At 48.6% G+C, this 27199-nt stretch overlaps 1 protein-coding gene across 5 annotated transcripts in view; it reads left to right on the top strand.

The window, feature by feature from the left end:
• Window positions 1-1170: 1170 nt before the first annotated feature.
• KCTD15 (potassium channel tetramerization domain containing 15) overlaps window positions 1171-27199 on the top strand; it is a 66547-nt gene continuing 40518 nt past the window's right edge. Inside the window, exons 1-3 of one of the 5 annotated variants that reach the window (XM_053270566.1) lie at window positions 2472-2565; window positions 7233-7397; window positions 8187-8365. In XM_053270566.1, coding sequence (XP_053126541.1) covers window positions 8202-8365 — 164 coding nt within the window. In that variant the 5' untranslated portion in view covers window positions 2472-2565; window positions 7233-7397; window positions 8187-8201. Of the gene's footprint in view, window positions 1473-1731; window positions 2047-2222; window positions 2370-2471; window positions 2566-6368; window positions 7398-8186; window positions 8366-27199 lie in introns of those variants that run through there. The other 4 variants (XM_053270562.1, XM_053270563.1, XM_053270567.1 and 1 more) reach the window with 4 other exon arrangements.

Raw genomic sequence — 27199 nt, 5'->3', positions numbered from 1 at the left:
GGGGAGGGGGGGCGGCGGCGGCGGCTGCTCCGGGAGGGCGCGCGGGGGGAGGGAGGCTTCTCCGCGCGCGGCGCGCCATCAGTGGAAATGGCGCATTTGGCCGGCGGCGGCGGCGGCGGCCTGGCGGGGCGCTTCTCTGGCTCGCCCAATGCCCGGCCGCGGACGTCACCGGCTCCCCAGTGCCTGCGGGCCAGTTGGCGCTGGCGACGAGTGAGGCCGGGCCCCGGCGCGGAGGTGGCAGCCGGGAAGCAATAAGCCGACCCCGCGGAGTGCTGGCAGTGCCGGCGCCCCCAGTCGCCGCCTCGCTCGGCCCCAGCCCCGAACTTGCTCCAGCGGCCCCTCAACAAGTGCAGGCCGGCCGGGCGACGGCGATGTGCGAAACGTGCCCGGCCTGCCTCAGTGGGGCGCTGGCCATTGCTGCCTGGTCGTCGGTCGCGAAGGCCCCGGGAAAGATTACATCAGAGCGAACGGCAGTGGTGAAAAGCCGCGCGCCGGTTCTGGCCCGCCTGCCCCCGCCGGACGTGACTGGGGGGCCCTGCCCCCCGCGCTCCGGCCGCTATCCCGCCTCTCCCTCCCTCCCCCCTCCGCCAGGCGAGGAGGGAGAACCGTTAGCCACGGAGGGCGAGGGGGAGCCAGTGTGGCCACAGCCGGGCCAAAGTAGGCAGCGGCGTGCGCTGCGCAGGCAGGATTGCAGAGAGCCCCCAAACTAGCGAGAGCCACGAAAGGGGAGCCCGGGCGGGCTGGCGCTCTCCGTCCAGCTGCTGCCCCGGGAGAGAAGGGGGCAAGAGCAGCCCGCCCGCCGCCGCCGCCTCCTGCTCGCCAAAAGAGCGCAGGCGAGAGAGCAAAGGGCTGAGCTAATTGAAGCCCGGACGCGGCGCCCCGGGGGCGTTTGCAGAGCCCCGAGCAGAACTCGCCTCTCCTCTCCCGGCTGGCGTCCTCCCCCCGCTGCCGCCTTCTCCCCTCCTCTCTCTCCTCGCCTGCGTTATTTAGAGAGGCGATTATTGCCTTTCTTCTCATAGCCGGCCGCCGCGGCTGCTCGCTTTCCAGGCGCCCCCCGCCCCAAAGAGAGACCGAACAAAACAAACCGAAAGAAGAAACGAAGTGGCTGGCGGGCGACGCCACCGAGGGGGAGGGGGAGGGGGAGAGGAGGCCGGGGGACCTTGAAATAAGCCCCCCTCTCCATGCGCAGCGTCTCTGTCTCTAAGGCTGCATCAGGACCCGAGCAGGCGAGGAGGCGGCAGGGCGGCCGAGGCAGGGGCGACCCGGCGGGCGCTCCGCTCCTGGCTCGCTCCCGCCCTCTCCAACAGGAACCCAGCAGCAGCAGCAGCAGCAGCAGCAGCGCGCCCAAGCCGCGTCGAGGAGCCCCGGAGCTTTACAAAGAGAGAAGAGGAGGAGCACCAGCAGGAGAAGAACAAGAAGAAGACGGGGGCCCCGTGCGCGCCCTCCGCTCCCCTTCTCCTTCTGCGCTCAAGGTAGGGCGAGCTCCCGGCGGCGGCGGCGGCGGGCTGCTCCCGGTTCTCTCTCGAGTCTCCCTGGCCGGCCGGCCGGCCCGCCTTCCCAGCGCGGCGGCGGCACCTCTACTTCCACGTTGCCTCCTTTTGCGTCCCGCTTTTGGGGCAAGCGCGACTTGAAGCTGGCTGGGATCTGCGCGGGAGGGAGGCTCTGCTGCTTTTAAAGGGACAGCGGCCCTTCCAGCCCCGGTTCTGCCTGTGTGTGTGTGTGTGTGTGTGACTGGGTGCGCGCGCGAGCCTCCGTGTGTGGGGATTGCTCGGGGTCGTGCGCGCCCGTGTCTGGCTCGCTCGCTCTCTTCCTGGCGAGGCGAAGGGGCCAGAGGAGCGGCGGCGGCATGGGCAGCCTGGCCGGGGGAGCCCGCCACCTGCCCCGACTCGACAGCCCCTGGCGGCTGCCCTAGCCTCAAGCCCGGCGCTGGAGGAGGGCGAGGAAAGGGGCCAGCCCGCGGGATCCTCTGGGCCCCACACAAAAACAGCCGCCCAAACACCCCAGAAAAGCCGGCGGCGCTCGGCGGGTCCCCGCAGCCTTTGCATGGTACGGCAGGGCGAGCGCCTGGCGCTGACAGCTTGGCGGGGGTGGGGGGGGGGGCGCGCGCGTTGAGGCTCGTGGCCTGGGGGCGCCAGCAGCAGGGGCCCCTCTCCCGGCTGTCAGGGCTGCGGGGCACGAGGACTCCCCGCAGGCAGCTGCGCCCCGGGGCAGCTGCTGCCGCTACGCACAAAAGGCCAGGCGCGGGAGCGGGAGGAGGAGGAGGAGGAGGAGGGCGACCACGGGGCGGGAGAGAAGAGGCGTCCCCCGGGGCGGGGCGGGGGGGAGCTGGGCTCTGGGCCCCCCCCCCCTTTCCCCCGCCTCCCTTTTGGGTTAGTTTGTTTTTGTTCGGGGCTTTTCCCCCCTTGGCCAGGAAAGGAAACGAAGAAGGGGCGGGGGAGGGCAGGCGGGCGCGGAATAGCAGCACTCTGGCGCCAGGCAGGGGCGGGCGGCTTCGCTGCGAGGCGAGTTGCGAGCACTGGAGGCCAGAGAGAGCGCTTGGCGGCGGCGGCGGCGGCAGCTCTGTTGGTACACGCCGGGGCAGCCGAGTGGCACTGGCGGCGGCGGCGGCGGCGGCTCCCAGCTCGCTCCTGGGCCCGGCCCGGCCTGATGCTCTCCCGCCCCTCCCTCCCTCCCTCGGCTTGGCCTTCGCCGCCTCCTCTCCATCCATCCCTGGGTCCTTCCTTTCATCTGCCAGTGCCTACCTTGCTTGTTCTGTGGGAGAAGGAGATGAGTCAAGGCGCCATGTTGCTCTTTTAATGTCCTTTTCTCCTCTCCCATTGCGCTGGGCGGCTGGCTGGCTGCTGCTCCGCTCAGGGGTGGCCCTTTCCCCAAAAGCAGGCGAGCTGGCAGAAGTTTGCAGCGACCCCTCTTCCTCCTCCTCTCCTGCGCGGGCGGGGGGGGCGGCTTCCTGGGGATTTCTCTGGCCAGCACCGAAAAGGCAGGGCGGGGGGGGGGCAAGGGATGTGCCCACACCGTGTGCTTCACTGCTTCTCTGGCTGCCATTCTCAACCCTCCTCATTGGGGGCGGGCGGCGGGGGGTCAAAGCAAATCCCTCTTGAGATACTTCCGAGTTGACCAGCACTGGATTGTGGGGTGTGTGTGTGTGTGGTGTGTGTGTGTTACGCAGCAGCAGAGAGTGACTCCAGAGCACCTCTGAGAACCAGTCCTGGGCCTGCCAAGCTGCAAAGTTTTAGCACAGGCGGCTTCTTGGTGGCGGATGGATGGAGTCCATCCTCTAAGGCAGATCCTTCTATGGGGACCTGATGCCCCCACTACCCTCCAGGGGCCAGACTGACTGCTCCCCGGCTTTTGGCTCTTCTTGTGGGGTGGGGTAGCCCCCACCCCAATCGATGGATTTCAGGGTGCTCCACTTGCAGAGAGCCCTGCAGACCAGTCCTGCCCGTTGAGTTTGTGAACCTTCTGGCACATTTCTAGAGAGAGGGCAACAAGGTTAAGGTCTTTGAGGGGTGGGGTGGGGGGCAGCTTATTCTCCACGGGTCCTTGAGAGCAACGGGACTGTGAGGAGAGGAGAGGTGTCTTTGGATTCTGGCTGGAGTGCAGGTGCGGCTGTCCTGGGTGGGGTGGGAGCTTGACCAAGATGGCCCTCATCAAGGACCAAGAAATCAGCGTCTGATGTGGATTTCATGAAAGGCTGGAGGCACAAGGCAGCTGGCCACTCTCCTGCACAGGCCCCATGGCTAGGCTCCTGCACAGCTCTCCTTCATTTGAGTGGGGCTTGGGCAGGAAAACTCACTGCTGGATTGTGCCCTTCTCCTGGGTGGACTTGGTGCTTTGGTACCCAGAGCACACCACGCGAGAGAGCAAGATTGCTGGCTGGGTGCATCTCTCCCTTGAAAGAGGCCCCTTTGCTAGGGACTCACACAGCGAGTGCGTCGCACAGTTTCAAGGCATGTCTTTAAAACCTGCAGTTTTCATTTCATCTCTTAAATGGGCATGAAGGAATTAAACTGCACGAGTGAATAACAGCATTAGTTTCAATTAATTTTTTTTAATCCTGGCAACAATAAACTTTAGAAACAAAAGCGTTTTTACATCCTTAATTAGCCTCGCTTCCCATCTGTAGACTTTTAAGTGCCTGTGTGACGTGATTTAAACTTTTTGTCCCTCCAGAGCAGCTCCTTTTCCTCCCCGCGCGCGCACACACACACACACCGCCCTTTGTGTGTGTGTTTTTAAATCCCTCATAAGCCATGTCTTCTTGCTCTCCTGCAACCTTTTGACTCCTTCCCTTGGCCGTTACCTGCCTTGTCTTCCTCTCTGCAGTTGATTTCAGCTGTTTTTCTAGGTTTTGTGTCCCCCCCCAACTACAACACACACACACACACATATATCAGCTGTATTGGTTACTATGGCCCCGAGCTGTGTGCAGAGGAGGGGATGCTTCATCCGCCCCAAACTTCTTTTGCACTTTTGAAGTCTTTTCTTTTTTTAGTAGGATTTCAAATTGTATCATCTAGTGTGTGTGCATTAAATGAAGAATATTCCTGTAGGCTTCAGAGGGGGAGAGAGGGAGAGAGAGAGGCAACACCCTGGAAATTTCTGCCGTCTTTCAGCATTCTCTGCCCCCGGGTGATGGCCCCCGGGCAGTCAGCTCTTACAACTGCCTTCTGTTTACCTTTTATGGTTACAATAACAGCTTAGCAAAGAAGCAACTTCATGGAGAAACCATTCGGTGAAATCATCTCAAGCTGTAGCAGCCTAGCTAGTTTAATCACCCCTAGAGAGCTGAACAACTGTGAGCTCAATGGGACACAAAATCATTTTCTGTGTAAATGAGCATGGGATGGTGATTATTTCACTTTTCCATGGGCAAATAGTTTTTACAAGCAGTATTGAGGCAGTTAGCATAGGAAGGCAGCACGAGATGAGCAAGATCCCGGGGAGGGATGCTAAAAAACAACTACACACACACATGCACACCAGTATGGAGGCAGTTTGGGTAGCAGCTCTGTTGATTTGGGCACCATCCATTTCAGTACAGGTGGGTTGTGCCCTCTGCCCTCCAGCAAATTTCCCTCCCTGACATACTCTTCTGCAGGGCAACAATCGATGAGTTGGGGGTTCCTCCCCGCTTTGTTCTTTAATTGCTATATGCAGACTTTCATGGAGGGGGCACTTTACAGTATTTTAAAGAGTCTCATTTCACAGGGTGTAGACAGAAAAAGATTTTGCCAAAAGCATGTTCAAGAATGCAGTGGAACTTAAATGCAGTGGAACTTAAATAATATTTGTTCTTACAAATGATCAGAATTTCTTCATATGGCATATGTGGTACTTTAGAAAATTGCTCTTTTAAAGTGACAGTAGAAGAATAGATTACATCAAGGGTTCTCAAATTTGGGTCCCCAGATGCTGTTGGACTACAACTCCCATCAGCCACTGGTAGTGACTGATGGGATTTGTAGTCCAACAGCATCTGGGGACCCAAATTTGAGAACCCCTGGATTACATGTGCAGTTCAGCTCATAATATCTATCTCGTTTGGCAGAAACCATAAACTTGGGTGGTGCGTTGGTAGTTTCTGCACTCGTCTTTCTAGTCCCCTTTTAATTCAGATCTTGATTTAGATCAGCTTTCAATTCAGATCTGCTCAAACGTTGTGGGCTGCAGATTTCTTGAATAATAGTTTTCTTCCACTCAGGATGTGAGAGATGTCAAAAAGGCACAGAGGAGGAGGTTCAAAAAGTCTTGTAAGAAAATGGTATAAATCACTTTCCTGCATGCTTAGGTCCTGAATGAGAAATTATTAGAGCCACTGTCCTACACACAGTAACTTGAAAGAAAACCTCATTGGACACAGCAGGACTTAGTTCCAAGTAAGCATGCTCAGGATTGGGCAGTGAGGCAGCAGTCCTAATCCTCTTTACCAGGAAATAATTCCCATAGGGCTCACTTAGACTCTCTGCCAAGAAAACATATCTAGGGTTAGGGGCCATAAGACAGTTTGCAGATCAAAGATTTGCTGCTATATACATGTTATCCAAATCTGTAGGCATCTTTAATGTGGATGACTAGATCCAGAATACCTGGATCCTGTTCCATTAAAAAACCCATGAGAGTCATGCCACCGACTCCAATAGGAACCAGGTTGCGCCCTTTGCTCTTTCTTAGCTGCAGTGATTTGTACAAGGAGTCTGTATTTCACAATAAACAGTCTTGCAAGCTTCTCCCCATACTGAGATTTCATTCCAAAAGAGCAAGAAGAGTGCATAGGTGCTTTTTCACTAGAGACAAATTGTTGTCTCCAATTAAAGGGACTTCATCTGCAATCCCTGTTAACAGTGAAGCAGCTTGAATCTTTATTAGGGATAATAGGCTCACTGGGGTCAGAACAAAGACAGGCAGAGGTGACAGCAGGCTCCTTTAAAGCCCAGGAATCTGGTATGAATAACCGCTTAAGAAAGCTCTTGGGTAGTGGGGAGGTACTTTGTATGTGAGGGTGCCTATAGAGACACAACCAGAAGAGTCAATGCCAGAAGACTGTGGGGTGTGCATGTAGAATTGTTTTGTAAAAAGCAAGTGTGTACTTTTGTTGGCAATGTGAAATATTTGCTTTAGAGTGCCTAAAGCTAGATCCGCTGGGGGTGGGAAAGAACCTTCTTCACTCCTGTAAAGAATTCAGCTCTTCTGCTTGGGGGTGGTGCCGTTATCAAAATGTTAATGCTAATTTCCCATCAAGTGGCTGAAAGTCTGGGACAGCTTTGGGTCGTGCACAGGACGCAGGGTAGATGTCCATTCTGCATGTCAAGAAAGGAAAGGATGTGGATTCAGAATGGGGTGATGTATTTCTGAAGCCATAGCTGCAAAATGGTCTATCACACGAGTTGCTCTGTTCCTTGTAGCGCTTTCCAGAACTGAGTGATCTTTTAAGTCCATTTCTGTGTCTTCCAGAGGTGCTTTCTAGGGAGTGTTGCCTGCTGCATGTTGGAATGGTTTTGCCTAGGCTAGTTGTATCCATATGATGATTTTTTTAAAAACAGAGTTGTAAGAAACAGTCAAATTAAGAAATGGAAATGTGTTGTGAAATATTACACAGGAAGAGCCTATCAGATTCTGGGCGAGTATAGATGCTCCGTGGTCTAATTGCAATTCAAAAATAGCAAGAACATTAAATGGTGTTCGGAAAGATTCCATTGTTCTCATACATGGTGCTTTTTGCTTGAACACTCAAGGGGACAAGTGCTGGTTAAGCTGTGCCACTTCCAAGATCCTGCAAGATTTTCTGTTGGTTACCTGTATGCGTGATACTGCTGTCTTGTGCAGTTTAAAGCGAAATGAAGGACTGGTGTTTGTCAACAGCTAAACATTGATCATCCTTGTTCTCTCAGAGTCACAGGGTATGCTGGAATGCTTTTGTCTTTGCATTTTGCAAAGTTCTTTAATGTTTTAATATCAGATTGGAACTTTGGCAGCTAGAATTTTAAAAAATGTCTGACTTTAAACCTGCTTTTAAAAGGTGTCAGATGTCATTATGAATGTTATATTTCTGGGTTCCAGTGAGATTACAGAATTATTGAAGGTATTAGTGGTCACTTTAAAAATATTTATGTGTGTCTAATCCTTCATGTTTCTCTTCAGTTCTAAAGCTCATGTTACCGATAACTAAGAGGTATCAATTTTGTTGTGGAGGTATTTATTTTTAAAAAACCAAAAATAGTTCTGATGCGAATTTTACTAGATGTCTAAATGAAATGCCTTAGGTACTGAGGAAGTCACTAATTTAGAGGTGTCTCGTTACTGAGACAAACTTGCAAAAAAACCCTGAATCCCAATTCACAAATTGGTTATTCGTTTGTCAGGGGATATTTCACATCTAACACATAAGCCCGCGACCTTTAATTAGAATTTTGCAGTTTGTTTTATGCCCCTGGAGGCTGACACCTTGAAAAAGATTTTTTTTTCCTCTTGATTTCTTATTGCTAATAAGCATCTTTCTCTTTGCCTCTGGTCCTTTGAAGAGTATGATGCAAATACACTTAATTACGGAGGTGGCAATAATTTGTTAGCTGAATATGTGATCAGGCAGATGCAAAAATGATCTTATTAGATCTGTGATCACACTGGAATCAAGGTAATGCACAGCTGCATTTAAGAGAAAACTGTTCTTTTCTGTCTGGGGCGTCTAGGAGGAAGGAAGAGCTATGTCCCGGCTGTCTTTGACACGGTCTCCGGTTTCTCCCCTGGCTGCACAAGGAATTCCTCTCCCAGCTCAGCTCACCAAATCCAACGCCCCTGTGCACATTGATGTAGGAGGACACATGTACACCAGCAGCCTGGCAACCCTGACAAAGTACCCGGATTCCAGGTAAGGCCATCAGGCTTTCAGCCAATGCACCCTGGTCTTTTCATTGCACAGAGCTGAGTTTTCCTGGCAGGACTGCTTGATTGTAACAATACAGCTTTTAAGATTTATGGAGACTGTGAAACGTGCAGGTTATTTCCAGACCAACTCTTTGATTTATTTATTTTTCCTTCTGTTTTCTAATGCTGTGTTTGGAGCACCTGTTGAGAATGTTGTCTGCAGCCACCAATGCCTCTTGTGTTAAAGCCAAAGATATCTGCCCATTTCAGGGCGATTCGAACCAGGGTGCCTACGCATTCCTTTGTCAGTCCCCAAGAGTCCACTTGTAGGATGTGGCAGTTGTGGTTTTTAGTATTGCTGTTGATGAGAATCGACTCCCTTTTGCTCCCGTTGCATTTCTGTTGAGATTTCATTCATTTCAATGGAACTTACTTCATCCGCAGTCATCCCAAACCTACTGACTTTGAAGTAAGTGCCACTGAAACAAATGTTATCCTTACACCAATATATGTGCTTAGGATTGATGTGTTGGTCCTTCGATGTATAGGGTTCTCCACTGCGCCATCAGCTGTTGGTCCTTCTGATTGATTTGTAAATGAGCCCCAATGATTTAAATGAGATTGTCTTGCTAGTGTGTGCTGTCTTTGCTCATGTGATGGAATTAAGTATCAGAGAAATTAATGAGACTTATTTCCAAGTGAATATTTTCAGCGCAGGCATGTTAAGGATTTTGCTAGTGTCTTTAAGGGTGCGTCTCTGTTGAAATATTGTACAGTAATTCTTTATTTCACATATTGATTCTGGCTTGAGGGAAGCGATTGTATCATCCTTGCCGGTGGAAGTCACAGATGCATCCCTCTCATAAGTGATCATCTTGACTTTTTATGCTCTAAGGTTCTGAGTTTCTGTGGAAGAGGATCTCTTCGGGAGGCACTTATATTCAGCTTTAGGGTGGTGTTGTCCAGGTAGAAGGGATCTAACAGCAGGTGCATCGGAATATATCAGCACTGAGTAGATTAGTGGGGGGAATTAAAATAGCTGGTTCCATTTCACTTCACAGTTTGAGTTACACTTCGTAATGATTCAGGGTCTCATAGATAAATGAGAGGAAGATCTGTATGCAAAACTTTCAGAGTGCATGCCACTGGCTTAGTCTAGGGGTTCCCAACCCTGGAGACCCAGGTATTATTGGACTACAACTCCCATCATCCACAGCCACAATAGCCAAAGACTAATAGAAGATCCTGTAGGTCTCAAACCGGGTACCACTTCAGCAGACCAAGGACAGGTTCTGCTGAGACATTGTACTGCACAAGTCCCTGCAAAATTAATGGCTTCTGTGCTGTTGAGCAAATCAGGTTCATTTTCATGGGATGTGTGCATGAAAACGTCCCAGCAAATGCCTTGCTTAGTCTGCTGACCTGACACCACATTTCCCCTTCGGTGTCAGGAACTCTTCTGCACCTTTGTAAAAAAAATTAAGAAATAAAATCTAGCACTTTTTAGACATAGAGCTAAGACTTGTTGAAGTAAGCACCTAAAAAGTGAGAAAGATTGGGCTTCAGTTCCCTTTCACATTTACACTCAGTGGCAAACCTGGGTTTATTGCTACATGATGGAGCAACAGAGGACAAGTCTGTGCCTTCTTCCATGTAAAATGACAGGCCAGATATTTGAAAAGACTATCCTATTCCCCCCACCCACCTTTGGTCTTCTCTTCTCCAGGCTAAACATGCTCTGCTCCCTCAACCATTCCTCATGGGACTTGGTTTCTAGACCCCTCACCATCTGTGTTGCCCTTCTCTGATCTTGTTCCAGTTTATCAGTGTTCTTCTTAAGACATGATGCCCAGAGCTGGACACAATATTCTAAGTGAGGTCTGATCAGTAGAGAAGAGAATGCAACTATATGGACGCTCTGCCTTTGTTAATGCAGGCCAAGATTGCGTTGGCTTTTTTAGCAGCTGCATCACATTGCTGGTTCATGTCCAACTTGTGATCCACTGAGAAACATAGATCCTTTCCACCTGTACTGCTGCCAAGCTGGGTCTCCCCCATCCTGTACTTGGGCATTTATTTTATTTTTCTTACATGAATGCAGGACCTCCCATTTATCTCCATTGAACTTCATCCTGTTGGTTTTGGCCCAGTGTTTGAGCCTATCAAGGTCATTTTGAATATTTCTTCTGTCTTCTAGGGTGTTAGCTATCCCTCCCGGCTTTATTTTGTCTGCAGATTTCATAAGCATCCTCTCTATTCCCCCATACAAGTCATTTATAAAAATGTTGAACAGTCAGAGCCCCAAGGCGATCCACTCAGTCTATCCCTCCCAGGTTGCAGAGCCATTAATCAGAAGTTGTTGGGTACAGGCAGCTGTGAATCCATCTAACACTGGCATCATCTAACCCACATGTCACTCTCTTAAGGATAGTATGGGAGACTTTGTCAAATGCTTTGCTGAAATCAAGATACACTATGTCCATGGCATTCCCATGATCTATTAAACTAATAAAGAAAGAAAGATAAGGTTAGTCTGCCAGGACTTGCTCTTGACAAATCCATGCCTACTTCTAGTAACCACCAGGTGCAGTCTCTTCTATGTGCTCACAGACAATAGCTTAATACTCTGTTCCAGGATCTTACCAGATATTAATGTCAGGCTGACTGATTTGCAGTTTCCCAGTTCATACTTGTTCTCCTTTTTGAAGATAGGGACAATATTGTTTGTCTTCTGTCTACTGATGTTTCACTGGTGTTCCTGCAAAGAAACATACAACATATGAATATCATACATGCATCTTTGAATAACCTTGTAGGAAACCTGATTGGGTCAAGGTTCCCAGGCGTGTGTACTCAGGTGTTTAAAGACACATGAATAATGTTCCCATGTAATGTTCATGCTGCAGGAAATGCTAATGTAACATTGGTGTAGAGGTCTTGGTGTGTGGCACGGCCTCTGGTTATTAATCTCACTGTAGGGACCTAGGCAAGTTACAGCCTAGCCTTCTTCACAGGGTTGTTGTGAGGCAAAAGTCTGTTGAGCTCTTGAGAGGAAGAACAGGATACAGATGCAATAAGCAATCTTCATTCCACAATAAGCTGTCTTTTTCCAAGGGTAGAAGTTCTGCATAAAGCTTCATTTTTGTGCAGATATTTCTGCTTTTGAAGACGTTGTGATTTTTGTCCTGTTTCTGCACTAGCAGGCCTCTAAACAAAAATGTAGCATTTTTGTAGATGCTCTGAAAGGCTTTTGATGTCATCATGCATGTGGCTATCATTTTGTTGCAAAGTTAGGTAGAGTACTCTAATGACTTGTAAGAAAGATTCATGAAATATTAATTGTCTAAACCATCAAAAGGATGGGTTTTAAGCAAAAAAAAAAAATCAGATTTTTCAAAAGGATGTGTATTTGAAGGTGTTAATTTAGAGATTATTGCACAGACATCCATCCAGTGGGTAAAGATTTCCTGCATAGCAAAGCAAGGGACGGTTTCACAATATAAGGCAGTGGTTTTAAATTGTGTTCTGGGAACCTTGGGGTTCTTCAGACACCTACTAGGTCAGTGGAGGTCCCGCAGCAAGAAGACCCGTAATGTTAGACAAGCATCTCTGAAAGAAAGCTAAATCAGCATCTACTCTGGCTTTGCCAACTATGCCATCCAGTCAAAATGTATAGAACACAACAAAGAAATCACAACACAAAAAATACAAAATACAACACAAAACACGTTAAAAACATTTTAAAAATCAGTTTTAAAATCAGTTTGAGTGAAGAGAAACAATCTTCACCTGGTTTCTAAAAGAATAAAGTGGCGATGCCAGGTGAGCTTCACTGGGGAGGCTATTCCATAAACGGGGTGCCACCACTGAAAAGGCCCTTTCCCTAGTAGCCACCCTTCTTGCATTGTTTGGCAGGGGCATTCGGAGCAGGGCCTCCAAAGAAGATCTTAAGGTCTGAGTTGGGACATGTGGGGCAAGGCGTTCTTTCAGGTAACCTGGCCCCAAGGTTGTTGAACTACAGCCAGTGGTATAGTGCTGCAGGGATGCACTCCCAGCCCCTTTCCCCCTCCAAGGTCTCATCAGAGACGCCAAGCCCTTGGCTTTCTATATGGAAATAATGTTCTGTTTTTGCTTTTCCAACAGTTTGTTACATCACTAAATAGTGGGCTGCAATTGATTATATTACCATTCTTCCTGTCTTAGAAACATAGGAAGCTGCCTTATACCGAGTCAGATGGTCAGACCCTTGGTTCATCTAGCTCAGTACTGTCCACACCTATGGTCCCTCTAATTATTTCCGTCTCTGTGCGGAATGAGTTTTCTTCTGGGAGGCAAGATCAAGGCAGTGTGTGTGCCTGTGCATTCAGAATGGGGCCTTCCTGATTCACCCTGAGTGGGATCGAAAATGAACTGCGTGACCATCCAAAACTTGTGAGCATGCGCATGTGCGCATGCCTTAGAGGGAACAGTGGTCCACACTGACCAGTACCAGCTCGCCATGTTTTCAGGCAGGAGTATCTCTCACACGCCTGCCTGGACATCCTAAAATGAATGACAGGGAATGCCCACTTAAATGCACTGGTTCCTTTCAAATGGCCATAGAGTGCATTGAATTTCTGAATGGCCATTGGCCATTTGGAAATTCCATGCATTCCTATGGCCATTTGGAAGGAACCGATGCATTCCAGTGGGCATTCCCTTTCATTTGTTTTGGCACATGCCCTAGAGTCTACATGATTATTGACTTCTTGTAACAGAACCCACAAAATTGTATATATCTAAATGTGGGTGTAACCTCTGGGGTGGGCATGGCTATGGGGCACGGCTGTCATGGAGAGTGCCTGCACTTTTGAACTTGTGACTCCATCACTGAGTACAACTCCCATCGTTCGTAGCCACAGCAGCCTTTGGCCACTATGGTGGCTGGGCACAAAGAGAGCTACAGTGCAACATAACCCAGAGATCCAAAGTTGATAACCCCTACGTGAGGATGGTGATGAAGCTTAGTGTAAACCACTTTGGAAACGTTTGTTGAAAAGCGGTATATAAATATTTCTGTTGTTGTGGCCTCATACATGAACTGAATGTTCCTGGGACAATTTCCAAAATGCTTTCCAACATTCTGGGGTTCCTTCATCAAAAAGTTGGGGTTGAAAGGGTTTTGTGAAAGTAGAAGGTTTGAAGATTGCTGATAAAAAGGAAAGTACGGAGAGCAGAAAATGTGCCGCAGTGCCAAACATCTGTTTCATGATTAAAGGGTGTGTGTGTATGTATGTGCATGTGTGTGTGTAATCACAACTGGTAAAATTTAAAGTATTCCCCCATCCTGGAGTTTCTTAAGAGAAACAGCAAGTATGAAATGGGAGTTCAGAAAAATTAATTCCTACATTTAATTTAAGGATGGTTAGTCATAATAAGTAATGCAGACCCCATGAAGGAGAAGGGGGAGGGAGAGACCCCAAATGTGTAGATAAATGGAAGAGCCATTGGCATAGGTTAATGAGAAATAAGCCATAGGGTCTTAGGAAAAGACTGTAGCTCCGTTGTGGAGTGCATGCTGTCCATACAGAAAGCCCAGCTTCAGTCATTTCCAGGTAAGGCCAGGAGCAATGAATGATGTGAGGTCTTTGGAAAAATTTTGAATGTGCTTTTTCCCCTATGCAATGTTGTCTATATTTGCATTAAATGTGCATGAGATTTTTTTTTTCTCAGAAAATTTCACTGTGCAATTTTTCCAAACACCCTAAATGGTTTGTAATCTGATTTAGCATGCAGTTTGCAGTGTAGGATGGAAAATTATCTGTGGAAAAATTTGGTAATAGAACATTTTCCTGCATCACTGGCTGGAAAGACCTCAGCCTGAAACTCTGAAGAGTTGCTATTGAGCAGCTCTGAGCTGGATTGACCAAGGATTTGACTTGGTAAAGGCAGTCTTGTATGTTCATAAGTGCAGCTGGGGAGGAAGAGGCCTGGGGAAGGGATTACTGGGTAACTACCCCTTGTCCCACAGGCCAATTTGCCTTGTAGATGACCCTGACCCTGTTCCACCAACTAGCAAAGGGTGTTTGGGAAATAACGTGTGGGATTATTGAGCACAGTCTTCTGGAAAGACAATATATATAAATGCAATCTTAAAAATAATTTGTCACAGTAAAGTATCATTTGCCCTGAGTGGAGAAAACTAGGAATTAGCCACAGTTCTGCTATGATGTTCCTTCAAACAAAAGAACAGTTTCTCTTGATTTTCAAGACACCCAAGCAAAATACATTGCTGTGTGTTCTCTGTGTTGCCTTTTCCTTTCTTGCTTGTAGTGTTAAGCATTCTGCCCTGAAGCCTGACTCTGTGCCCGTCTGGCATCGCTTAGTTGTTCTTTAGGGCTTTGCCAAATGCTGAAAGCATAACACATCATAGCCCTGGCAGCAGTCTTTAAATAGCCCACGACTATTATGTCCATATTCCCAATGGGATTGCTGAGATGGGGAGTTGGCTTCATGCAGTCGTCTTCACTGTGGAGAAGATGGAGGTATTGTGAAGAACCATGGAGGATCTGTGTTTTGCCCAGTGCCTGGGAAGTGTGATCAGCCCCATTGCTTTCCTCCTTGAGCTCTTAAGAGCGGGCTCTGTCTCTCTGACAGAGAGACAGCAGCACAGAGGGAAATGGCTCTCACATTGCAGGGTTGCTGTGTTTTTGCCAAAGTGGCCCCTTCTTGAAAACTAGCGAAGCTCCCTGGTTTAGTGGGTTAGGCAGAGTGTGATCTTGGGCCAGACAGGCTTGAGTATAAATGCCCTCTTAACCGTGACGCCATCTTCTTTATATATAGTTCTCTAAAGCGGGGATTCTCAGCATTGGGTCCCCAGATGTTATTGAACTTCAACTCCCATAATCCCCAACTAAAGGCCACTGGGACTAGGGATGATGGGAGTTGAAGTCCAAAAACATCTGGGGACCCAACATTGAGAATCCCTGCTCTAAAGCATACCCACACCACACCGCATCTCATGCAGCTCTCGCGAGAGTTCAGATTGCTGCCGGATAGCCACAGGATGGGGGGGAGGGAAGTCGTGGCGCCTGGCCAGCCAGCGGGCAACAAAAATGGCGGTGTGGGCGAGTGGCCAAAGAAAAGAGTGGCGGTGTGGGGAAGAAGGCGAGCGGGGTGGGGAAGAAGACGACTGGCAGGTGGGCGGGCAGGCAGGCAAAAAGCAGCGGGGTGGGGAGTGGGGGGAGAAAGCGGCATGGCGAACGGCTGGCTGGCAGGAGGGAAGGAAGGAAGAAGGCTGTGGCGGGCAGCTGGGAAGGCAGTGAATGGCTGGCTGGTGGGCAGGCGGGAGGCAGCGGGGTGGAGGAGAATGGCAGCGGCGGCTCCAGACTAGAGGCACAGATGCTCTGCACCCGGCCCTGCTAGTTGCTGAATAATTGGCCTTGGGCCAGTTATTCTGTCTCCGCAAAGCCTCCCTCGCAGGGTTGTTGGAGAGGTACAATGAGACCCCTTCCCGTATATGCCACCCCGAGCTCTTTGAAGAAAGTGTGGGCTATGTGTGCAGAACATCAAGAGGTCTGTGAGGAAAGGGAACGGCGCTTGGAGCTTTTAAGTTGAGAACAAAGACGACTAAGAGGGCCGTGTGCTCAGCTTATGAAATGATGGGCGGTGGGAGGAAAATAAAGAGAGAGACGTCGTTCTTTCTTGTCCACAGCCATAGAACCTGGGCTCATCCAGTGAAACCGACTGGCAGGAGCTTGAGGATGGAGGAAAGGAAGTCACTCAGCACCCATGTCCCTCATCACTGTGTGTGCTCTAACTGGCAGCACAGTTAATTGGGGTGCTTTCCAAGAGGCAAGTGCTGTGTTCATTCTTCTAAACTGCTTGAGAAGGAACTAAGGTTAATTCAGCAGAGGTACGTCGGAAGCGGCCTTCTACTGAGTCCGGCCATTGGCTCCTCCAGCCCAGTACTGTCTGCACTGACTGGCAGCAGCTCTTCAGGGTTGCAGGCAAAGGTCTTCTCCCAGCTTTACCTGGAGATGCTGCCAGAGGTTGAACTTGGGACCTTCTGCATGCAAAGCAGGTGCTCTGCCACTGAGCTACAGCCCCATTCCCCATTTGGGGCAGATCTGGGGTGTGCAAACTGGCTCTTCGGTTCAACAGTCCAGGGTTGAACCGAGCTACCCCCTGTTCGGTCCGACCCCGGACCAACCCCCCCAACTGTTCTGGGGTTTGCGAGGCAATAAGGGAGGCCGGTAGGGGGAGAGGGAACCTCTGCGGACACACACACACACATACACACCGCCTCAAGGAATTCCCCCAAAGGGGGTAATTGACTTTTAAAAAATTTCGGTTCGGGTCCGGTCCAGACTCGAACCGAACCAGGCCAACCGGTTCTGTGCACATCCCTCATTCACTGGCATCAGGGTGTGACTCTTTTTATCACCTTCCTTCAAGAGAGCAACTTCCCTGTTCTTTTCATGGCAGGGGCGTTTTTGTAGCAGGGCAAATGTTGCAGAAACCTAAGATGAGCACAAGCCCCGTGAAGGTGAACTTCCCCATCTGGGATTTTCTTCTCATTGCACTTATTTGTATTCCACTTTTCTTTTCAGAGGAAAAGCCAAAGCAGCTGAGAATAAGGACAAGACAAGAGTCTCAGAAACATGTAGCAACACTAAAGGCTATAAATAGCATCCAGTTCCAGAAACAGAGCATTACTGTAACAATAATAAAAGCGGTTAGAGCAAACAAAAATCAAATGTATATAAATCTGGTAACCACAGGGACCAAGATAAATAACCTGCAGGAGTCGACAGATTAAGCAAGAAAGAGCAGACCCCTCAATAGCGCCAGGATTCCCTGGGCAGCATCCTGAGCGCAGCCTTCAGACTCACACTTCTAAAGCAGGCCATGATGAAGTGGCATTGGCTGCAGAAGCCAGTCCAGAAAGGTGCAAGCCAGACTGCCCTCTGCACCTGGGGGCGGTGGGGGGCTCCCTGTCGTGTCCGTCCCCCTGCAGCAATGTTTTCTGCTCTGCGGGGGGCTAGACCCGTCACCTTGCTTGCCCCCACCTTGACTGCTTCCTCCTCCTGCTGGTTAAATCTGTTTGGCTCAGGCAGGCGATGGGCCGATGCAAGGCGGAGGCAGCTTACTCTCTCCTCCAGCCCCTTCTCTGGATCATGTCCAGATGATGGGCAGCACAACCAGGCAGGGGAGGAAGCAACCCGCCTGGCTTGCTCAGACCTCCTGGTCACATCCGTCTGTCACCTGGCTCAAGACTCTTGTCCCATGACAAAAGGATCTTTGGGAGTGGTCCTTGTCTCCTCCCCAAATGGCAGGATGCCCCAAAGCCAAGACCTCCCATGGTGGCCAAAACATAGACAGCCCTGCTGAGAGCACCTTCACAAAGCGCTGATGACATACTTTCAGACCCAGACAATCTCAGCCAGTCACTAGGCTTGATGTCCCAGGTAGGTCTCCTCAAGTGTCAGCTGGTCTCCTTAAGTGTAAGAGTTAAAACACCAGAGGGGGAGAGAGGACCAAGTCCCTTTCCCCATTCCTCTGTTGACGCTGTTGATGGTTCAGTTATACAGTAGGCAGGGCAGCAACCTGGTTAAAGAAATCTTAGTTGGTTAATTATCTGTAATGGATTGGTTAATTAATCTGTTCAGCTTGCATATGAGTCACTGGAGTAAGCAAGAATTTTGGCTTTGATTTAAGATGATGCCCGTGTCGGTCATGGCAAGCATCATCTTGGGAGGCATTCCTTCACACACACACACAATAGAAGGGGGAGCGCCTCTTTTTAAGATAGAGGTAGCTGTTTGCTTTGTTTGTTTGTTTGTTTGTTTGTGTGATGCTCTCTTTATACAGAATGAGGAGATAGGGTTAGGGTTCTCTGTCCCATGAGCTGAAAGAGACACCTGGGAGACAACAGAGGAAGGGAAGGAAAAACAGAGGGAAAATATGCAGTTTTTTGAAAAGCAAGTATTTAGGCTCATTTACAGTGTCGTACTGATCTCTGCCAGGCCATTGATGGGGGCTCTGGAGTCCAGCCTTTCCCTCTGCTCCAGCTGGGTGGAAATGTCTACCAGAGGGCACAGTCCTACATGTGTTTCCAGCTGTTGCCAAGTCCTTTTGTAAGGACTTGCATTAAAAATAATATTTTTAAAGGCGTGGGGGGGACTGCCCAATTAATCAGATACCTTTTTAGCTGAGCAAAACTTTTTATTGATTAAGCAATTGAATTACTAGGAAGCAAGTTCAGGCTAGACCTAAGAAGGATGTCCTGACTCTGTATTCAACTGTGGAACAGCCTGCCTCATGCATTGGTGGGCTGTCCTTCACTGGAGGTTTTCAAAGAGAGGCTGGACACCCATCTGTCAGGGTCCAGGGACTAGGACTGGGCTGGGCTAGGGGATCTCCAAGGCCCCTTCCCAGTCTGAAATTCTGTTGTTCTAAATCAGGACGTTTCAAACGTTAATTTTCTGGTGAGTATCATATTTCTGAGTACCACTTGTGCAGGTGTCATCTTTGAGAATACCATAGCTGCTGTTTGCAGATGTATGCATGTATGTATGTCCACAAGGCTCCACGCTGTCTCCAGTGCTCATCTACATGAATCTTCTGGGAGAGACCTAAATGGCTTGGGTCCAAAGTACTTAAGAGAGTGCCTTCTTCTTCATCAACCCCCCGCCTGTTAAGATCACCTGGGGAGGTCTGGTTGCAAGTGACTTGAACCCGGGTCTTTTCTAGAGTTGCCCCAGGAATCTGGAATGCGCTTCCAAACAAAATTAGTTTCCCCTTCTCTGAATGTTTTTAAGAAGGACCAGAAAACATGCCTGTTTAACCAGGTTTTTAGTTTATAGTTTTAAAGTTCTGCTTTGTAGAGGTTTTTATTGTATTTTAAACACAATAAATTATGTTAATTTATGATATTAATTATGTTAATGTTTTAGTGGTTCTTATATTGTGAACCACCCAGGGACCTTTTGAATAGGACAGAAATGAATGAATGAATGAGTGAGTGAGTAAATAAATAAATAAATAAATACATACATGTATTTTATAAGCTGCCTGATATAAAACATCTCCAGGAGGTTTGCTTAAAAGTAGCCACCTTGTCCCACTGAAGCAAGAAAGGGATTCTGTGGTTGCTTCTGCCCCCCATCACTCCTCCACTTTGCATCCTCCTTGCCTAGACAGGCTGGGTCACCAAATCATTTATACTACTACTGTTACTACTAGTAGTATGCTACTACTACTACATACTACTAGTAGTAGTATGCCGTTTTTCAACAGAAAAACGGGGAGAAAAAGATGGTTCCTTGTCCCCACAAAGGCCCGCAGCCTTAAAAAGAAGCACAAGGTAGAAACAAGAAAGAGCCACTGGAGGGTTGCTGTGCTAAGGTTGGATAGGGCCAGTTGCTCTCCTCCCGCTAAATATTAGAGAATCACCACCTTAAAAAGGTGCCTCTTTGCTTGGTTAGCAGGTGGACTCTTGGATCCCCACACCTGGGTACAGCATACCTAGTTTTTGAACACGTGAAAAGAGCTGTTGTGTTAGATGTATGCCTACATAAAAGGTTCTGTGATAGGTGGGGGGGGGCTTGTCCCCCACCCCCAGCGTTCTCTGTCTTTCTCCATTGCGCTTCTCCCAAAAGGCTCTTTTGCTAAAGCATGCCAGCTTGGTGCATCATGCTTCACCCATGTTAAGTTAGTTGGGTCTCATCCAAAACACGGCTTGGCCGGTTTGACCAGATTTTAGGCAATGACTTCCCTTGAAATCAGTGAGACTGTTGAGTCAATCTGCTCGTAATATTAGAGTTTGGGGCTCCTGCCTCAACCGCCACCTCTTCTACGGGACAAATTTAGTTCTTTCTGCATGGGGGGTCACTTAGGACACCCAGAAATGGGAAAAATACATCCTTTTCTAAGAGCCCTTGCCAGTGGTCCCTTTCTCGCGGGTGCCAACTGCCTGGGGTCGCCATTCTCCCTCAGCTTCAGCTGCCAAACCTGAAGGAGATTTGGGTGATAATTGTACTCCAGAGACATTGAAGAAACTGAGTCAGTTCCTGTTTGTTTGGTTTTTAAAAAAAAAAGCTTGCGGATAATGGTTGGCAATCTGGCTGGTGAGCAGCCATTGTCTTCATCATAGTCAGAAACTGTGTCACCTGCTAATAACCACTCACTGGGGCTGTTCTCACGAGCCTGGGCTTGGCTGCCCGTGAGAACTGCCAGGATCCACGCAGATCCCAGCGGCGCCAAACCCAGCACCGCTAACCAGTGGATCAACGTCTGCTGAAAGTTCTCAAAGTGGTTTAAATAGAAAAATAAATAATAAATAAGTTGGCTCCCTGTCCCCCAAAGGCTCAGAATCTAGAAATAAACCAGAGGTAGACCCCAGCAACAACCCCTGGAGGGATGCTGTGCTGGGGTTGGATAGGGCCAGTTGCTCTCCCCCTGCTCGATGTAAGAGTCCAGTGACATCTGGCGAGCCAAGGCTAGGAGTCACTGCCTTAGGACACGCCCAGCGCTGTGCTGCTTCTGCAGATTCAAGATCAGTAGGGATGGGCCACCAGGGTGGAGTGCTGGTCTTGTGGTAGCAAGTATGACTGGTCCCCTTTGCTAAGCAGGGTCCACCCTGGTTGCATTTGAATGGGAGACTACATGTGTGAGCACTGTAAGATATTCCCCTTAGAGGATTGGGGCCGTTCTGGGAAGAGCATCTGCCTGCTTGCCTGCAGAAGGTTCCCAGTTCCCTCCCTGGCAGCATCTTTCCAAGATAGGGCTGAGAGAGACTCCTGCCTGCAACCTGGGAGAAGCTGCTGCCAGTCTGGGTAGACAATACTGAGCTAGATGGACCAAGGGTCTGACTCAGCATATGGCAGCTGCCTATGTTCCTATGCCACTTGACTCTCAGGGGTGCTTGTTTGCCATGACGAATCATCTCATGGAGGAAGCCCTGATGAGCTTTCAGAGAACCCAAGGTCACCAGGAATACAGTTCAGAGACTTCTGCTTGAAGGGAGAGTCACATTCATCATGATTTCGGTGTCGATCCAATTAAAATTAGTGGGATCCTTGCAGAGGGCCATCCTCCTCCCAGGGTGTCATGTGCACTAAGCCATCAGGAACCCCTCCCAGGCAAACCCCATGTTAACGAGTTGAAATCTCACAAGAGGGCACTCATTCATTAACTTGCAGAACTTCCTCTCATTCACTGGTCAGCTGTCATGCTTCTCAGAGACAGACAGTGGCTGCTGCCCTTTCATTTCCGCCTCATTATTTCAAGAAGGGGGTGGGAGGAGGGACCTTCAGAGATCTCTTTAATTCTTCAGTTTAAAGAGCTGATTTGGAGCAGTCTCCCCTGGACTTCTCATTCATGTTTTCACCCTTCCTAGCACAAAAAAGGCCAAATTACACATTGACACCTGGGTGAAGATTTACATGACAGACTGTGATTGCTTTGGAAAAAGCTGTGAAGATTGGAACAGCACCAAGGGTGAGATTAAAAGTGACACACAGGACACCCACTTGCACATAGACTCATTTCTCTAGATAGATCATTTACTGGTGTCAGCGACTGAATAATTGCAGGCAGACTCCATGATGGTGTTGCTTTTTTAAAATAGTACATAGTCCTTCTGCTTCTTAAACCAACCTGTAGCCTATCTGGGGGCAGGGGGTGGTGTTAGGGGATCAGAAACGTTGACAGTCAGTAGGACTGTTCTCGTGAGGATGAATAGACACCTTCTCCAACTGCCCCTACCAAACGGGCTGAGCCGGGTGCTCACCAGGGCCTTTTCAGTGGTGGCACCAGTGTTCCCTCTAAAGTGTGCACATGTGCATGTGCTCACACAATTTTTGATGTACACTCAGTTAATTTATTACATTTCTATATCTCCCAAAACTTGCATCTCTGGGCAGTTTACAATTGAAATTTAAAACATCAAATCACTTCACAATTGAAATCATTTAAAACATTAAAATTTTTAAAAGATTTAAAACCCAGTATTTTTAAAAAAAGATTTTTCTTTTCTTTTTGCTTTTTCTCTTGACAGAGTGGGGCCTGTGTTGGGGTTCAGTTTGAGTAGTGAGGGGCTGTGGACCCTCTCCTCCTGTGGGCAGTTCTCATACAGAAGACAAGTTTAAAGGAAATTTGCTGGAGGGCAATGGGAAAGATAGAACAGACAGGCGGAAGTGTAGGAGGGAATGAAAAAGATGAAAAACCTCTGCTGGGTGGGGTGGGAAGGAGAAGTTCCGATTCGGTCATTTAGAAACCATCATCACCTGCAACTTCTCAGCTCTGATGTACGTTTGTGTAATTAGTATCTGAAAATGTCAGAAATATGAAGACAAATTAAATGACAAAAACCTACCCTGTTAAGTGCAGAGTTGAAAGCATAAGATTAGGACAATTTGAGCACAGGAAAGCAGGGGAGTGCAGAACCAGCAATTCCTGCCCTGGGGGTCAACCTGGCCGTGTCTGAGCTCTGCTGCAATCTGAGGCAGGCAAGGGAACTGAGGGCCTCTACGAAACTGAGAGAAGACCAGTGTTGCTATTGAAACAAGTGTGCTGGTTTTTTTGTCTAGCTCGGCTTAAATTTGCTTTTTTAAGAAGGAAGATTGCATCCTACTGTGGGCTGAGCAAAGGTGTGGAAAGGGTAACGCTGCTTTATTTCAGATCCGTATTCTGTTGGAAGTTAGATCACACACTGTGAGTCTCTCTTTTCCCTCTGGACCCAAATTTGCAAATGTCCCATTTATGAGTTTGCATTATCATTCCTTCCCACCCCAAACCTGGTCATTTCAGGGTGAGATCTCTGTGGATGAAGGTCTTGTGAACCAACCCCACGTATATGGGGCTACCCGGCCATCACTTGCCCGGAGGTTTCAACACTGGTGTTTATGAGTTGCCTGGTAGTAGATAAGCCCAAGATACTGCAAGTCAGACAAGCTGTTGCGAGCTGTGGTCAGAGTGTTGGGCTCCCAGGGGCCCTCACTCACTCTCTCAGCCTAACCTACCTCGCAGGGTTGTTCTGAAGATAAAACTAGAAGAGAATGGTGTCGGTGTCATGGCTCAGACTTCGGAATCAGAAGACTCAGAGCAGGAAGACTCGCCTGCTAGGGAGCCACAGCAGCAAGATTTGGCAGAGAAACCAGACTCGGGACCTGAGGATTCTCAACAGCTGCCAGACTTGAATTCTGATGTGGAAGAGCCTGGGATTCCACCTATAGTGAGATGAAGTATCAAGAGGCAGGCGCAGGGGGACTCACGCAGGTGTAGGAGATAACAGGGAAGAAAGCCAAGCTGCTGACTCAGGGAAGCCTGATTGGTTGCTGGTTCTGTGGAGCCATATATATTCAACAGTCTCTCATGGCTGAGTTGCTGTTTGCAACTTCACTGGCAGCAGATACTGTGCTCTTGGAATTATATCTTTTCCGTGTTCCAGTTTGTCTTGTCTGTACTTCCCTACATTGTTCCCTTAATTCCTTGTTCTGTGTCCTTCACTTGTTTCATTCCTTGTTTTGTCTTTTCTTCCACTTATTACTCAGTTATTGTTAGAGGGGGGTACCTAGTTTCAGTTCAGGGGACTTTATTCATTTCCTGTTTTCTTTGCGAGCCTTTTATTTTCCTTCTTCCAGTTTCGTTACTAATTTCTGTTTACACTCTCTCCGGGGTTGTAAATCCTGTAGGGATAGCCGGGGTAGCAGTTCACGACAGTCTCTTTTGCTGAGATTCTTGGAAGAAGTTCAGGATAAAACATAATCCGAACCATTTATGTCTATTCCTTTCTCAGTGACAGCATGCCCTGCTTAAGCACTGAGCCCACTATTTTTGTTGCCAGAGCTCTGGGGCTCAGGGCAGGTGAGTCAACCCATGGCAATTTAAACAGGAGGAACATAGGAAGCTTCCTTCTACTGACTCAGAGCATGGGTCCATCTTGCTCAGTATTGACTGGCAGCGGCTTCTCCAAGGTTACAGGCAGGAGTCTCTCTTAGCCCTATCTGGAGATGCTGCCAGGGAGGGAACCTGGAACCTTCAAATACTACTACTACTACTACTACTACTACTACTACCACTATAACTACTACTACAGATATTTAGGCTTTTAGTTTATAGTTTTAAAGCTTCGGATTTTTGAGTTTCTATTTGTATTTTAAAATTGTTTTCATTGTGTCCTTGTTTTAATGGTTTTTAGATGGTGAACTGCTCAGTGACCTTTTTGTATGGGGCAAAAAAAAATTATTAATAAATAAATAATAAAATAGAGTATTTATAAACCGCTCTTCAACCAAAGTTCTCAAAACAGTTTACATAGAAAATTTGATATTTCATGGATATTTTAATGTGACTTTTATATGTTTTAACTGTTGGTTTGTTTTATTTCTGGTTTGTTTTATGCTGTAAACCAACTAGAGACTTTGGGAGTGGGCAGTAAACAAATTAAATACATAAAATAAAATAAATACATGGTCCCCTTTCCCCAAAAAGGCTCACAATATAAAAAGAAGCATATGGCAGATACAGCCACTGGAGGGATGCTGTGCTGGGGTTATATAGGGTCAGTTGCTCTTCACCTTCCAAATATAAGAGAATCAGCCCTGTAAAAGGTGTCTTTTTGCTCAGTTAGCAGGGGGGTTAACAAGCATACAGACCCTCTATCTCAGAGAGGCCCCAGCCCCTAAGGGGAATATCTTAGTGCTCCTATGTTGCCTCCCATTTGTAAAAATATCAAGAGCCCCATGCAAGCAGAAGCCCCTGCAAAAACGCAGAACGATTAGGAAGCCCATATGTATCCCTTCCTTTCCCCTTGTGCTTGGCCAGGCAGGGTGTCACGGCACAGCTCTGGGCCCTGGGTAGGAAGGCTCCAGTCTTCGAGGCCTATCAGGAGCTGCTGAGGGTCTTATACACAGCGTCCCTCCCAGGTTCCTTTCACGTGCAGGGGCGTAGCTATCATTGAGCGAAAGGGTTCCAAGAACACGGGCCCCCAGCTCCTGAGGGCCCTCCAGTTCCCTCCCTCCCTATTTTCTTCATTGTCTCCCTCACTCTGGGGGGCCGCCCGAGAGAGGGATGAACACGGCCCCCTCTCCCCTAGCTACGCCCCTGTTCACGTGCCAAGTATTTTGTCTGCATGCTCTCAAATCACAATAGGCGGCTGCGCAAAACAAAAGGAGTTTCTCCTTGATTGATTTCCTGTTTTAATCCTGTGCATCCGGCTGGCTCCTAGAGGAGGAACAAAGAGATGAAGATAAGATGCACTTCACTGGAAATCATGTCCCGAGGTCACTGTAAGAATGCAGGGATGTGAGAAGGTCCCTCTTCATAGCTGGGCTTTGAATGCATTTTGGAGGGAGACCCCTCCAGTATTTGTGTTCTGATATAGGCACACAACCCTTCCAAGCACACCCTGTGGAAGTTTGTACAAGAAAAGACTGTGCAAACATCTATATTGGGGGTGGGAGGTCATTTCTGCAAAGAGCCCAGCTGGGTCAACATCGGAACACAGGAAGCTGCCTCATGCTGAGTCAGACCTTTGGTCCATCTCGCTCATTGTTGTCAACTCTGACTGGCAGTGGCTCTCCATGGTTGCAGGCAGGAATCTTTCCCAGCCCTAACTGTCTGTTGTTGCCAGCATCCTCCTCCTGACAACACCCAGCCAGCTGCCTCTGGGAAGCGCACAAGCAAAAGTCTACCCTTGTTGCTTTCCTCCATTTGGTTTTAGGCGTATACTGCCTTTGACCATGGAGGTTCCATTTATTTCTCTTGGCTAATTGCCATTGTTAGATCTCTCCAGTTGGTTTCCCAAAGCCATCTAAACTAATAGCAATGAATTCCCCATGTCTATTAGGTGAAGAAGTTCTTTCTGTTAACTGTCCTGGACCGCCTGCCAATCAACTTCATTAGGGGGCTTCCAAATTCTCTAGTATTACGAGAAAAGAGGGCGTAGGGTTCTCTCTCCATACCATTCATAACTTTCTAAACCTCTGCTACAGATGTTCTTGACTTTGGGTCCCCAGATGTTGTTAGACTACGACGACGACTATGCATGATGGGACAGAAATGCCTTGTGAGTGCCCTGAGAGCATTCCTTCACGCTCTCAGGAGGGCAGGGAAGCTTGCAACCCGTAATATCCTGTCATGCACATTGTATAACTAGGCATGGCAGGGAAGAGAGGAGGAGGAGATGTGGTCTGCTACTCTGGGCAGTAAAGGTAGTGTGCTTTCAAGTCGGCGTCGACTCCTGGCGCCCACAGAGCCCTGTGGTTGTCTTTGGTAGAATACAGGAGGGGTTGACCATTGCCTCCTCCCGTGCAGTATGAGATGATGCCTTTCAGCATCTTTCTATATCGCTGGTGCCCGATATAGGTGTTTCCCATTGTTTGGGAAACACACCAGCGGGGATTCGAACCGGCAGCCTTTGGCTTGCTAGTCAAGTCATTTCCTGCTGCACTGGGCAGTAGCCACACATAAAAAGTCATTCTGGCACTTGTAGATGCACCTCTTTTTAGACACACCTGGCACCTGTGGACTCACCTGGCATTTGTAGACACACCTCAGAGAGTCAAGAGGTTCAGGTGGAACATAGGAAGCTGCCATATACTGAGTCAGACCCTTGGTCCATCTAGCTCAGTATTGTCTACCCAGACTGGCAGCGACTTCTCCAAGGTTGCTGGCAGGAGTCTTGTTCTCAGCCCTGTCTTGGAGATGCTGCTGCCAGGGAGGGAACTTGGAACCTTTAGTGGTTCCATCCCCTAAGGGGAATATCCTACAGTGTTCACATGTAGTCTTCCATTTGAATGCAAACCAGGCTGGTCCCTGCTTAGCAAAGGGGACAATTTATTTCATTTCATTT

Source organism: Hemicordylus capensis, chromosome 9 (genome assembly GCF_027244095.1).
Source record: "Hemicordylus capensis ecotype Gifberg chromosome 9, rHemCap1.1.pri, whole genome shotgun sequence".
NCBI classification, from domain to species: domain Eukaryota; kingdom Metazoa; phylum Chordata; class Lepidosauria; order Squamata; family Cordylidae; genus Hemicordylus; species Hemicordylus capensis.
This window is presented reverse-complemented; position numbering and strand designations above follow the sequence as displayed.